Source organism: Microtus ochrogaster, chromosome 1 (assembly GCF_000317375.1).
Source record: "Microtus ochrogaster isolate Prairie Vole_2 chromosome 1, MicOch1.0, whole genome shotgun sequence".
Lineage (NCBI taxonomy): Eukaryota > Metazoa > Chordata > Mammalia > Rodentia > Cricetidae > Microtus > Microtus ochrogaster.
In genome coordinates, this window is record NC_022009.1 from 11,657,539 (window position 1) to 11,671,608 (window position 14,070).

The 14,070-nt window shown below is 45.1% G+C and overlaps 1 protein-coding gene across 1 annotated transcript in view; it reads left to right on the forward strand.

Annotated features, from left to right (window-relative positions):
• Positions 1 to 14,070, forward strand: part of Prkch (protein kinase C eta) — a 203,559-nt gene that overhangs the window by 53,888 nt on the left and 135,601 nt on the right. Inside the window, exon 2 of the mRNA XM_013346887.2 lies at positions 8,664 to 8,727. Within this exon, the coding sequence (XP_013202341.2) occupies positions 8,664 to 8,727 (64 nt within the window). The remainder of the gene's footprint in view (positions 1 to 8,663; positions 8,728 to 14,070) is intronic.

A 14,070-nucleotide genomic window follows, 5' to 3' on the forward strand; every position in this document is an offset into this window, starting at 1 on the left:
TGTAGACCAGGCTGGTCTCGAACTCACAGAGATCCGCCTGTCTCTGCCTCCCGAGTGCTGGGATTAAAGGCGTGCGCCACCATCGCCCAGCCTTTAGTAGTTTTTTTCATCAGTGGTCCATTAGTGTGCTGAAAGTTTGTAAAACTGAGTCAGAGCACTGTGAAGACAACAGAAAGTGAGCAGGCTCACAGTGTTTGCCTCAGCTGCCTCCTTTCCCTTCGAAACTCTCCTGGAGGACATGTGCCACTAACTAATGGGGCCCGGAACTGCCCACCACTTCTCAGGAGTCCCAGCATGGGTGTGCCTTCCTCCTTAGGAGCTCCTGCTCTCTTCAGGAGCTGGGGGCAAGGCCATCAAGTTGACTCCACCCCCACTGGTCTTGGTAGTAGGAGGCAAGGCTAGAAAAGTGGGGTGGGAAGAGGGTGATAAGCACCCTCAGGTGACGATGACACAAATCTTGCTGGGTTTCAGGGAGCCCATGATGTGGTGACCTCGTGTGCAGGCTGGCATGGGGTTGAACACAGGCACACAGACCCGTGGGCCCTGTGCTGTAGTAGCATGGAGGAAGGCTGGTGAGGCAACAGTGGGGGATCTTTCAAGGATTTAAATCTTGACTCTTGGTCTTCCATGCTTGTGTGACCTTGGCTAGTTCTGAAAGTCTATTGTGGCTCCATCTTTCCATTCGTTTAATGGGCATGGTGGCACTTAGCCTGCAGATAGTTAAGGTGAGAGATAAGGATGGTCAAGAATTTAGTAGGGACTCGGGACACTGATGAGTTCAAGAGGAAGCTGTCCCATTTTATTAGAGAACTCAGGAGCCCATCTCCTTATGGATCGCTGATGCTGTCATGTAAGAATTGATACTCTAATCATAAGCTTGATGGTTTAGTCCTAGGGGAATGAATAGATGCTTCCCTACAGTCTTAGGTTCCTTTGTCATTAATGCAACAATTTAAAAAGCAATAAAGAAAGGGCCATCTAGCTCATAATTTCAGGCATAGGAACCTTCTTCTCATAGATGTCTCTTATGCTGCCTGCACACCCTACACCTTTTGCTCAAATCAAAGCCTTTCCCATTTTAACATGCCAGATTCCTCTGCTTAATCCAGGCTGAGATGAATATTGAGGAGATGGCAGTTTCCTGCCTGTGATCAATTCTAATGGCTTTTGTGAAAGGAAATGGTTGTAAGTTATTATCAGTTAATTAAATGAGTGTTTCCCTTGAGTCGTGTGCCCAGGCCTGTTTAGAATCATGGAACATTAGGGCTAGAGGGTTCTGAGAGAACTACATCATGGAGGCTGAGCCAGTGGTGAGGGTGACTCGTGTGAGTTCTGCAAAGTGGTGCCATTGTGACAGACATTGGCTGGGAGTGTAGGGGTGGGATGCCGATGGAGTGTCATTAACAAAGTGCTGGCCCATAGGAGCTCTCCCACTATGTCTGAAGGACTGTTTTTGTTATTGTTTTTTATATTTATTCCATTTGTTTAGGGGTGGAACATATATGTGTGTGTGTGTGTGTGTGTGTGTGTGTGTGTGTGTGTGTGTGTGTGTGATGGTACATATAGAGAGGAAAGAAGTCAGCTTGCTGGAGTTGGTGCTCTTCTTCCACTATGTGAATTCTGGGGGTCAAATTCATATTGTTAGGCTTGGTCAAGTGCCTTTGCCCTCTGAGTCATTTGGCTGGCCCTGTCCCTTCTTCTTTTTTTTTTTTTTAAACAAAACTCTGTATTTTATCCTGCAATAAAAATTACTCAAGAGTATGGATGGCTGTAAAGATAGCAGTTGAGATCAGAATTTAAGATTAATGGTATCCCTGTGGATGTTGAGGTCTCTCTGGGAACCTGACAGCTATGCCTTCACCGTGTTCCTGGGCGGTTTCCTCCTCACAGGTGTGCCTGGTGGGAATTCCATTTCCTACCTTACTCTGGGAATTCCTGCTCGGCTGTCAATGGCCCCATGCTGGGAGGCATCCTGCGAAGGTGTGAACGGACGGATGATTAGTTGATAGGCAGAAACAGAGGTTTTGCAAGTCTCAAGTAGCAGGAGAGAAGGCGTGGCTATGTAGTAGTTGGAGGGGACAGGCAGGACTTGGAGAGCAGGTTCAAGGGAAGGAATTTGCGAAGAGGGGTTTGGGAAGGTTTGTGAGAGGGCCCACATGTTCTCGAAAGCCCATAGAGGATGGTGCTTTATTCTGAAGGCTCCAGGGAGGTGGGGGTGATGGGAGTGGCGCTTTGGAAGGAGTCCTTGGTTAGCCAGGTGTAGACATTCCTTGCCTGCTTTGTGTGTGTTTTGGGGAGGGTGTTCGCATCTGGAAGACAAAGAGTCCTGTGCGGATGGGATGCCCCAGTGCTGCGGGAGGTTGAAAAGATAGATGTGCAGGGTTTGCAGAGCTAGAGTGGCTCCAAGATGTTTTGTTTTAGAGGTTACAAGAATGGCAGATTTAGTGATTCTTTTTTTTTTTAATTTATTTATTTATTGAGGATTTCCGCCTCCTCCTCGCCACTGCCCCCCGCCCCCCCCCCCCCGGTCAAGTCCCTCTCCCCCATCAGCCCGAAGAGCCATCAGGGCTCCCTGACCTGTGGGAAGTCCAAGGACCGCCCACCTCCATCCAGGTTCAGTAAGTTGAGCATCCAAACTGCCCAGGCCCCCCCAAAGCCAGCACGTGCAGTAGGATCAAAAACCCATTGCCATTGTTCTTGAGTTTTCAGTAGTCCTCATTGTCCGCTATGTTCAGCAAGTCCGGTTTTATCCCATGCTTTTTCAGATTCAGGCCAGCTGGCCTTGGTGGATTCCCGAACGAACATCCCCATTGTCTCAGAGTGTGGGTGTACCCCTCGCAGTCCTGAGTTCCTTGCTCGTGCTCCCCCTCCTTCTGCTCCTGATTTGGACCTTGAGATTTCTGTCTGGTGCTCCAATTTGGGTCTCTGTCTCTGTCTCCTTTCATCACCTGATGAAGGTTAATATTCAGGGGGATGCCTATATGTTTGTCTTTGGATTCACGTTCTCATTTAGCTTCTCTAGGATTGCAAATTATAAGTTCACTGTCCTTTATTTATGGCTAGAAACCAAATATGAGTGAGTACATCCCATGTTCCTCTTTTTGGGTCTGGCTTACCTCACTCAGGATAGTGTTTTCTATTTCCATCCATTACCATCTTACACCTGTCAGAATGGCTAAAATGAAAAACACCAATGATAGCCTTTGCTGGAGAGGGTGTGGAGAAAGGGGTACACTCATCCATTGCTGGTGGGAATGCAAACTTGTGCAACCACTCTAGAAAGCAGTGTGGCGGTTCCTCAGGAAATTCGGAATCAACCTACCCCTGGACCCAGCAATACCACTCTTGGGAATATACCCAAGAGAGGCCCCAGCATACAACAAAAGTATATGCTCAACTATGTTCATAGCAGCATTGTTCGTAATAGCCAGAACCTGGAAACAACCTAGATGCCCTTCAATAGAAGAATGGATGAAGAAAGTATGGAATATATACATATTAGAGTACTACTCAGCAGTAAAAAACAAGGACTTCTTGAAGTTTGCGTACAAATGGATGGAAACAGATTTAGTGATTCTGCAGTAAGCGAAAACTTAGGTGAGTTTGGAATCAGAGCCATTAGGATTCTCAGAGACCACTTAACTCAGGATTCTGAGGTGATGGTTTAAGGTCTGACTGTGGTAGAGTTTTCCAGAACTTTGAAAAGCACCAGATGCCACCCTCCACCCATTTCCCCAGTTAATTCAGTCTGCGGATTGTTGGTAGGGTCTTGGTGTCTTGCTTTTGTCTCTCAGAGATGTTGAGTGGCTTACCCAGAGTCACAGACAAGAGAGGACGCATCTAACTCTTGAGTCTAATCCTCTTCTGGCATTGCTCCCAGACAGATGCAGTGGATATGTTAGGATAGGGAGGTGAAGTTTCAGAGCACAGATTCCTGTGGACACAACCTACATATGTCTTTTCAAAGGAAGATATACAAATGGCCAAAACACACAATGCCACCGAGGACATACAAATCAAATCCACAGTGAAGTATCATCTCACTCACTCCAGTCAGAATGATTATTACAAAGCATTCTAGTGAGATTGTGGAGAAGAGAGAGAGACAGAGAGCGCGAGTGAGCGCATTACAGGAACTTGAGAGAGCTAAAGAGTGAGGAGGGCCGTGAAAGAGTGATGTTCAGAAGCCTTGGTCCTGAGAGAGTCTGGAAGGGAACTACCAACAACATCAAATGCTATAGAGAAATCACTTGTGTTTGAATGGTGAATATTCAATAGTCATTGGATGTGACGGGAGGATGAGCTGAGGCTGTAAGAGCTAGTTGGATGATGGGGAGGCAGAGCATCAGATTAGAAAGGAGAACATGCAGAATGAATGTATTAGTTAAATTTTTGGTTTATTCTCTTTTTCTTATGATGTGAGTAAGACTTTTGGGTGTGAATGATATTTAAAGTGGTTGGATCATGAAAGATGGGTTTATGAGCTCAAGTAATTGAAAACTCAAGAAGACTAAATCATATAACAGGAGCCACAGGTTGAAATATTATCAAAGCTTGAGGTCTCCTCCTGTCTCTTTACCTCATCCTCTAGTTTTGTGTGATATCAAGGGTGCCAGGTACTTTGAGGTTGATGTGCTAGAGCAAAGTTAAGCAGGAAGTGAGACGTTGTCTCTGAATTCCTAGTTAGATCTACTTAAATGTCATGCCCAAACTTGAACTAGCAATGACCAAGAAGAGAATGTGACATTGTGTTGATAGCCAGGTAGAGGAACGGTGTCAGTTCTAGGCTGGTGTGCTAGTTACGTATCGCTGTGGTAGAATACTTGACAGAGCAACTTAAAGACGGGAGGGGTTACTTTGGTTCACAGTCCATCGTGATGGAACATTCATGGCCGTGGGAACTTGAGGTAGCACGTTCCATTACAGCTGCAGCCACGGGGCACAAAGTGATGAGCGTCTGTACTCAGCTTGCCTTTTCCTCTTTCTTTGGTCCAGGACACCAGCCAAGGGAATGGCACCACCCACATTGATGGTGAACCTAGCCTAGATAGTTCCTCACAGATATGCCCATAGGCTTCTTCTCCTCAGTGATCTCAATTATGTCAATTTGACATTGCTAACTGTCACAATCTGTCATTGTGGTTATAGAACCTTGTGCCCCGATTAACAACTAATTTAGGTCACAAGTGCATCCTGTAGTTGGGGTAGGGTCCTAGCTGAACCAAAGGTCAGGAGCTACACTAGGAGTTGCAGTATGTATCATGATCTAGAGAAACAGTTTTCACTAAAACTGTGGAGGACAGAACTGGAGTCAGTGAGTGGAAATTATCACTCTCATTACATTCTGCTCATAGGGAAAGAGTTTCCCATGAAGCACCAGGATACAACAGGCCTGTTGTTGATGTAGGCAGTCAGCTTTCAGTGATGTTGTCAAGCAAACACCAGGATTAAGTGACAATAGCTAATCTATCTTACCAGCTCTAAGACCTCGTTTCTTTATAACACAGTAAAGAATGCATCTTTACATTAAAATTCAGGGTACACTTACATGCATATTAAAATGCAAACAAAAATATCAAGAAATTGGGGCTTGGGGAGATAGCTCAATGTACAAAGAACCTGGTTCACAAATACGAGGGCCTGAGCTTAGACTCTCGGCACCACAGAAAAGGTGCTGTGTATCTGTAGAGGGCAGAGACAGGTGGATTCTTGGAGCTCCTTGGCCAGGTATGAGCTCCATGCTCAGTGCGCAACGTGACTCAGAAAATAAGATAGAAAGTAGAAAAACTCCCCATGTTGGTTGCTGACATCCATACATACATGTATATATGTGTGCCCATATGCACATGAGAACACACAGAGGAACGAGGATATACAAATTTTTATAAAGCAGTGCTTTTTCTTAAAGCTTGCTGTGTTTACATTTTCTGTTCTGTTGGATTCTATTTAAAAGTCCCTGCGATATACAATCTACTAATGTGTTTCCACTCCCTATTCAGTTTGAAACTCTATGCTTAGGTCCCCTGTCCAAGCACATCTGCTTCAGATGGACAAGGCTTAAAGGTGGGGCTTGAGTCTGACTTCTCGTGAGGACGGTAAAGCAGGTGGAAAACGAGGAGGGAAACCTGTTGTGTGTGTGCTAGCACCCAATTCTGTCAGAGAACTCCCAGCCCCTTGGGGCGAAGTGGCCATCTTTGTGGACCCTCTGGGCATTGTTGGCAAAGGTTCTTACACTGGTTGTGGGTACAGGGTGGCAGAGGAGGCCTGGCAGTCTGTCTGTCCGCAGGCTATCAGTGGCTGCGCCAGCACTCATGGCAGTTTGTGCTGTGGGGTTGAGTGAGTGTCTGCACTCCTTGTCAGGCCTCTTTGCTGAAGGTGAGGGAGTGGCTTTTAAAAATATCTTTTTGACTTGAAACAAGTCAAGGCGGAGAGTGGAGACAATTAAACTCTGACATCCTGTTTAGTCATCTCTCCAGAGACGGTTATTTTCAGAACCACTCAGTGGAGGTTCACGGGGGGTGTCAAGGTAGTTTGTATGACATTGTAAGTTAGTGTTCGTCACGATACAAGCAGGTTGAGCTGAGCATGGAAGGGATTTACAGTATGGTAATCTCAGTGAGCGCAGATTCCATGCAGAGAAAGGCAGAGTTTAAGAGGGTGGGGTGGGAGGGGGGTAAGGGGAGAGGGGGAGAAAAAAGTGAGAAGGGTTGGATGGGGAGAACTTGGGGCAACGGGATGATTGGGATACAGGAAGGTAGGATAGGGGAGCAGGGAAGCACATATCTTAATTAAGGGAGCCATCGTAGGGTTGGGAAGAGACTTGGACCTAGAGGGGCTTACAGGTGACTAAGGAGAGGTCCCCAGTTAGTTCCTGGGGCAGCTGAAGATAGGGAACCTGAAATGATCCTATCCTATAGCCTTACTGATGAATATTTTGCATATCACCATAGAACCTTCATCTGGCGAGGGACCCACACTGGAACACTGGACTGAGCTCCCAAAGTCCCAATGAGGAACAGAAGGAGGGAGAAGATGAGCAAGGAAGTCAGGACCAAGAGGGGTGCAACCACTCACGGAGACAGTGGGGCTGATCTATTGGGAGCTCACCAATGCCAGCTGGATTGTGACTGAAAAGCAGGGGATAAACCCGGACTCTCTGAATATGGCGGACAATGAGGGCTGCTGAGAAGCCAAGGACAATGGCACTGGGTTTTGATCCTACTTCATGTTCTGGCTTTGTGGGGGCCTAGCCAGTTTGGATGTTCACCTTCCTAGACCAGGATGGAGGGGGGAGGACTTTGGACTTTCCACAGGCCAGGGAACCCTGACTGCTCTTCAGACTCGAGAGGGAGGGGGAGAGGAGGGGGGAAGGTTAGGAGGGGGGGAGGTTGGGAGGGGGGGAAAGTGGGAGGAGTGGGAGGCTGGGAGGAGGCGGAAATTTTTTTTTCTTTCTTAATAAAAAAAAAAGAACCGGCTGCCACAGGACAGAGGGAAAGCCTTCGAAGAGTAAAGAGCGGTCACACTGTATTGTGAGAAGTATTTAATTGCAGTGTGATGTAAGAATAAAATATGCCGTAGCAGTCCACTCTGGGGGGTCTTTGTTTACCTGTGGATACAATAAGAGCAATAAGTAGCACTGTTAAGTTCTGTAATGGAAGTTGGGCAAGCCAGAAATAACCTCAAGCTGTTCCCTGAACTCTTGGAGAACAGGGAAGCTCTGTGGTGGAGGACCAGGCCACTCCAGTGCCAACTGCAGTAGAATCACACAGGTCCTCCGGTGCAAAGGTCCTCTGCTGTAGCATGTGGTTTGCAGCTTATTTAAAGTGCTGGTCTGCCCCCAGAGGTCACTGGTCTATACTTAGCTGGACTTTCTTCTCTTAGGTGAAAGGTCAAAGGCAGAAGTGGAACCCATGAGCAGAATCGGAAGGATTTATTCGAGGACACGTGTAAATGCACATATTTTAATCTACAGGCATCTCGTGCTGCAGGGTTTTGAAATATGGGTGGACAGGGAGTTTGGCATCCTGTAGGAAGAGGCCAGAGCCTGCCAGCTCAGGTATATGGCGATGCAATAGACCTGCAGGGCACAGTTTCACCCTGGGTGTTCGGCTGTGTGAGGGTCTTTAGAATACAGTCCTGATGTCTCTGCTGACAGATATCTTCAAGGGCTGTTGAGCAGTCAAAATGAGCTAATCCTGGTCATAGACCATGCTAGTTGAAACAGCTGGAGACTCTTCATATGTTTTACTCCACAAAACTAGACCTTTGGAGTTGACTGAGCCACATTTGCTCATCACCCTGTGTGTTGTCATTGTCCCTTTAGCTCACTAACTTGACATGGGGTTTAATGGCTCCTACTAGAGATGCACATAAGACGAGGTGGCTCTGAAGCAAGCAGCAATTGCATGCTTGCTCCTGTGCATCAAGCCATGCAAACGAGGGAGAGAAGGCAACTCAAGAGGAAGCCCTGGGTAGACCGTTTCCAAGTCACGCTTGCTCAAGATTTCACTTACTTCTTTGTCTCTCTACTGCGCAATGGGAGATTCGGATCCAGTTTGTGCCTGTGATTTATGTATTTAGTCCTCTCTGTAAAAAAATTATTTAAGACCCACGAAAGCAATTCAATATTAAAATATAACATGTTGTTTTTTTTCTCTTTCTAGGTGGACCTGGAGCCTGAAGGGAAAGTGTTTGTGGTAATAACCCTCACAGGGAGTTTCACTGAAGGTAAGAGAGTGTTTTTAGTGGTTTCTGGTGTGTGTAGTTTAGTCCATAATTGAGAGGAATGTGTGTCAATGGAAATCATAACAGGGGCGTTTCTTGAGAGATGCTTTAAGCCCACCCGTGTAACTTGGGCTGACTGAACTCCGTTGCCCAGAGTCTGCCAGTTCAGACTGCTGAGTTAAATGCCTTTTGTAGATCTGCCAGCCTTGGGTTTTGCTGTCACACTCACCGACTTTTTGCTCTTATCCATCGTTTCCCAGCTGAACTGCGGGATTGTTTTGTTTCTTTTGAGTCAGGCCTACTAAATTCTCCTCCAGATTCTGGTTTTGTGCCAGGTCTTAGCTTGCCTGTAAAAGAAATTCGAGGACCATGTTCTCTTTCTCATAATCTCCACTTCATTGTTCTCCCTTAAGAGTCTCTGTGCGTTAGTTGATGCTTCCAAACTGTCTCCCACAACCAGAAGCCAGTTTTGAAATTCGAGGCAAAAGACATGTATGTGAAATGAAAGATCCAATGTGAGTAATTCGATCTTTCAAATAATTCAGCAAATGACCCAGTAAATCAACTCTGCGGTCCAAGATGCAGAACTCCCTACCTTTCTGAAGGTTCCCTTGTGTTTTCTACTGACCATTCCTGCTGCTCAGGGCAATAACCTACAAGGCTTTCTCGCTCCTGCGAAGTATTTTCTTTTTCTTTTTCTTTTCTTATAAAAGAAAAATCTTTAATTGTGGGCTTGCTCACAGTTTTAGGGTAATTATCATATCATAGTCAATTATAATCATGGGAGGAGGATGACTGGCCCCGGGGTGCTGGAGCAGTAGCTGAGAGCTGCCTCCCGGTCTACAGGCAGAGGGAGGGGGCAGACAGATAGACTGGGGGGCTGGAATGGGCTTTTAAAACCTCCAAGCCCATTCGTTGTGATGCACTGCCTCCAACAAGGCCACAGCTTCTAGTCCTTCTAATCCTCTCAAATGGTCCCACTTCCTGGTGACCATTCATCCAAATGTATGGACCCATTGGGGGCCATTCTTTTTTTCTTTTTTTTTTATTATTACTTAAAAAATACCAACCCAAATCCCTACTCCCTCCTCTCCTTCCAGTCCCTCCCTCTCCCTCCACAGACCCTCCTCTCCACCTCTCCAACCCTAAGGGAATGCCATGCACCCCACCCTGTGGAGAGTCCAAGGCCCTCCTTACTACATCTAGGTTGAGCAAGGTTTACATCCAAAGAGAATAGGATCCCATGAAGCCAGTATATGCAAGTACCCACATCCCAATGTCACTATCAGTGGCCCCTCAGTCTGCCCCAGCTGTCAACCCCCTTCAAGGGGGCTTGGTTGTTCCCATGCTTGTTCACTCCCTGTGCAGTTGGAGTTGGTGAGCTCCCGTTAGCTCAAGCAAACTGTCTCAGTGGATGGCCCCTTCATGGTCTTGAATTCCTTGCTCATACTCTCACTCCTTCCTGTGGAGTATTTTCACCCATTCTAGAAGCTCATGTAAATGGAATTGTATAGCGTGTTATTTGGGGGAATCTAGTTTCTTTTGCTTAGTATCATTTCTGAAGGATTCATTCATGCCATTGTGCACATCAGTATTTTTGTCTCTGTTGTTAATAATATTTCATTACATGAATCCACACCCATTTGTTTAGACATTGGGACTTACCCTGTCAGCATCTGTTATGAACAGTGCTTCTGTAACATCACTTTTTATTGCTTTCGGGGAAATTGGTAAGAGTGGACTTGCTGGGCATTAGAATTGGTATGTGTTTAGTTTTATGGTCTCGCAGATAGTTTTCTAAAGTGGTCCTTGTTTATTATACCCTCACTAGCAATTACTGGTATTCTAGACCCTCCATGCTCTTACCAACACTTGGTGTGATCATTCTTTTTAACATTACCTGCTTTGATGGATGGGAAATGGTGTTTTGTGGCTGTAATATGCATTCTGGTGATCTTGAGAACTTTCTCATGTGCTTATCGGCCATTTCTATTTATTTTATAGATGTGTTACTTTAAGTCTTTTGCCCTATCCTCTGAACATTGCAAATTATTTATGATTTTTATTTTATGCTTGGGATAAAACCCGGGACCACATACTTGCTAGTTAGAGCACCCCACCATGGAGGGAATCCCCACCCCCAAGTTAAGATGAAAACGCCTTTTCTCTACAATTTATAAGAGTTCTTATGCTATCTCAATGAGAGGCCTTTGTGAAAATACACATGACAAGTGTCTGTCCTGTGTCCCTGTGTCCCTGTGCTTCCCTCCTTGTCTTCTTACTCCAGATAGACGTGGGGGTCTCATGGGTGTTCTGTGAGTGTCCTGCACTCAGCTCATGCTCACCCCTCTTTCGCCTTCTCTTTTTGAGATGGGACCTTACTATGTTGCCTAGGTAAACCTTTAAACATGTCACCCGTCTGCCTCAGCCTGTCAAGCTTTTAATTTAGGTTTCCACATGTTTTAGAATTTGGGAGTTTTTAGTTATAATCAGGCTCAATGTGTCAGCATCATCTTTCATAATTTGTCCATTTTGTGTCTTCTTTTTAAGGTTTATCTTGGGGGTTCACAGAGGTAGTCACAGTTTCACTTTTTCTTTCTTTCTTTGAGATAAGGTTTCTCTTGCAGCTTTGGAGCCTGTCCTGGAACTTGCTCTTGTAGACCAGGCTGGCCTCAAACTCACAGAGATCTGCCTGCCTCTGCCTCCCGAGTGCTGGGATTAAAGGCGTGTGCCACCACTGCTAGGCCACAGGTTCACTTTTGCATTGCAGCCAATGTGTCACCTTAATGGGATATATTCCATGATACAACAGGAATTCAGCGTATAGTCACTGATTCTAATCTTGTTATTATGGGACCCCTTGTGGTAAAAGATCCCCATTCCCATTGAACCACCACAGAACTTAGGTTGAAAATCAAATTACCACCTGGGTGGGCCTGTTTTTGTGTTCTCTGTCTGTTGTGTTGATCTGTTTGTCCGTCTTTGGCTAATACCACACTGCCGTTCTCTCTGTCCATTTGCTTAAGCAGCGTGAGTATTGCAGCTTTGCTCTTGGTTTCGTCTTACATGAGGTTATGTTAGCTATTCTTGGTATTTCGAGTTTTAATGGCAGTTTTAGCATCAGCTTATCATTTCACAAAAGAGCCTTCTGAATTTTGGAATGAAACTGGGTTGATTCTCCAGATCAATTCAAGCAGCGCTAACAGCTTACTTATTCTCAGTGTCTTCCAGTCCATGAACATGGTACATCTCTCCACATAATGGCTTTGAATGTTGCTCAGAAGTACAATTAGAATGATCCGTATTATATAATTTTCAATATAGAGCTTGATCAAGCTTTAAAATATATTTTTTTTATTGTTAGCTACTTCTAGGTTTGTGATGTTGAAAATGGAATTTTGAGGATTTCATTTTAAAAATAGTTTATAGAAATTGTTTTTTTTTTTTTTTTTTTTGGACATTGGCTTTACATGCTGTGGCCTTACTACTAAATTCACACCACTTTTACTAGCTGTGTGTGTGTGTAGTAACCATGTTGTCAGTGGACAAACATAAGTTCATATGCTTATGCCCTTTTAAATGCCCCATTGTATCCCCAGGTCACTGCAAGCTTGTCTCATACCTACCCTTTCTAAAGAGGAAGAATTGTCATTCTCCTGCCTCAGCCTGCCGAGTAGCTGGAGTTATAGGCATGCACCATCATAATCGTATTTCTCTTTCCTTAGGATGGAAAAATCTTTAACCACTAGGCTCTTTACCTGTAGATATTTCCCAGGCTGACTTCATCAAAATGAAACCCTTTCTGGCTCTTGTTTATCTTTTAGCTCCTTAAACAATTTTTTTTAAAGTAGGAGTGCCTGTTAAATGCTTTTTCTCACAGAGAGTGTCCTACAGGCCTTCTTGTATTCCTCCTTCCTCCTCTCTCCTTTTCTAGCAAGTAGTCACATCATTGGCTGATCCTCTTAAAGGCACGGCATCTTTCAAGATGGCTGATCCTCTTAAAGGCACGGCATCTTTCAAGAATGGGACTCTTTCATTTTTCTTACTCCAGGACAAGTTTTAAAGCCCTAGGGCACAGTGCTTATTCCCCAAGCTCAGTTAATCTGGTGATTTGTTAGGAATTCTAATGATTTTATGTCCTTTTAACTTTTTAACGTTTTAGCTCCCACAGTTTCAGGACAGCTCGAGTCTCCCTTGTACACATACAGTTAAGGAAGATACGTGCATTGAAGGAGTTGACAGATTGAAGTCCTGTCTGTGGTCTGCTCCTTTTTATGATTTCCTCAATGTCTGGCCATCTGGAGGTCCTGAATTTTATACCATTCTGTTCCTCAAGCTGATGTAACTGTGGCTTCCTTTGTATCATGGGAGGATAATCAGGGGAAACGCTGACGGATAGGGCTCTTGCCCACTGCGGTTCTCTTCCCTCAGTGTCTGATTCGCTCTAGTTTGCACCCGGGTTGGGTTGTTCTTTGGTTCTTCTATTTTCAACTAGCTATTTTCAAAATATTGTCCAGATAGTGTAATTATTCAGTGTCAAGATCTTCTACCGTTTGAAGTCCCATGGAGATTTTCCAACATTGTAGGTTGTTTGCATGCTTGGTGTTGATGTTTTGCAAATCGGATCCAGTCACTTTGTGAAGCAGTATCCCCTTTCCTCTCAGCCAATGTCTCTTCCTCACAGGGAGAAATGGTTTTAGTGTTAAGGTTTGCACTATGTCGACTCAGCTCATTAAATGGTGCCCTTTGTGAGCCACTAAACTTAGCAGAAAACCTGGTCTTGTCAGACATACAAAAATTGCCAAGATTACAGTTTGAAGGTTTTCTATCTACTCTCAGCAATTTTCTTTTGTTTTATCTGGAAACAAATGAGTGTAGTCTTGGCCCAGTGGAATAAAATTAACTAAGTATTGCATGCACGAGCCATGATGCAGGGAAACCCCACAGTGAGAAAAGAGGCAGGAAGGGGAGTGGGTGAGATTTTGAAAGTGTGGTCTCACCTTCCTGCATTGCTAGAGAGACCAGTGACATAGTCCCGCATGCTATGGCAGGCCTGGCTATGCTGCAGACATTGTGGGGTGTGTTTAGGTCCACACTAGCTCTCTTGAGCAGGATGCTACTAAGATGTATCTTCCTTAACTGTGCTTACCTGAGAAAACACCTGATCTTCTCTCTGTGTTTAGTCCTAAATTTTTAGTGGTAAGAAGGAAGAAATGGCAGATTATTTGAGGCTGCATTTTCTTAGGTCATAGCAACTGTATTCTGTTTGGAGCTGACCCTGTATGACAGGCTGAGTTCATCTGTGGCAACAATATATCCCTTTAAGCTAGTCCTCCTTTCTCCCTG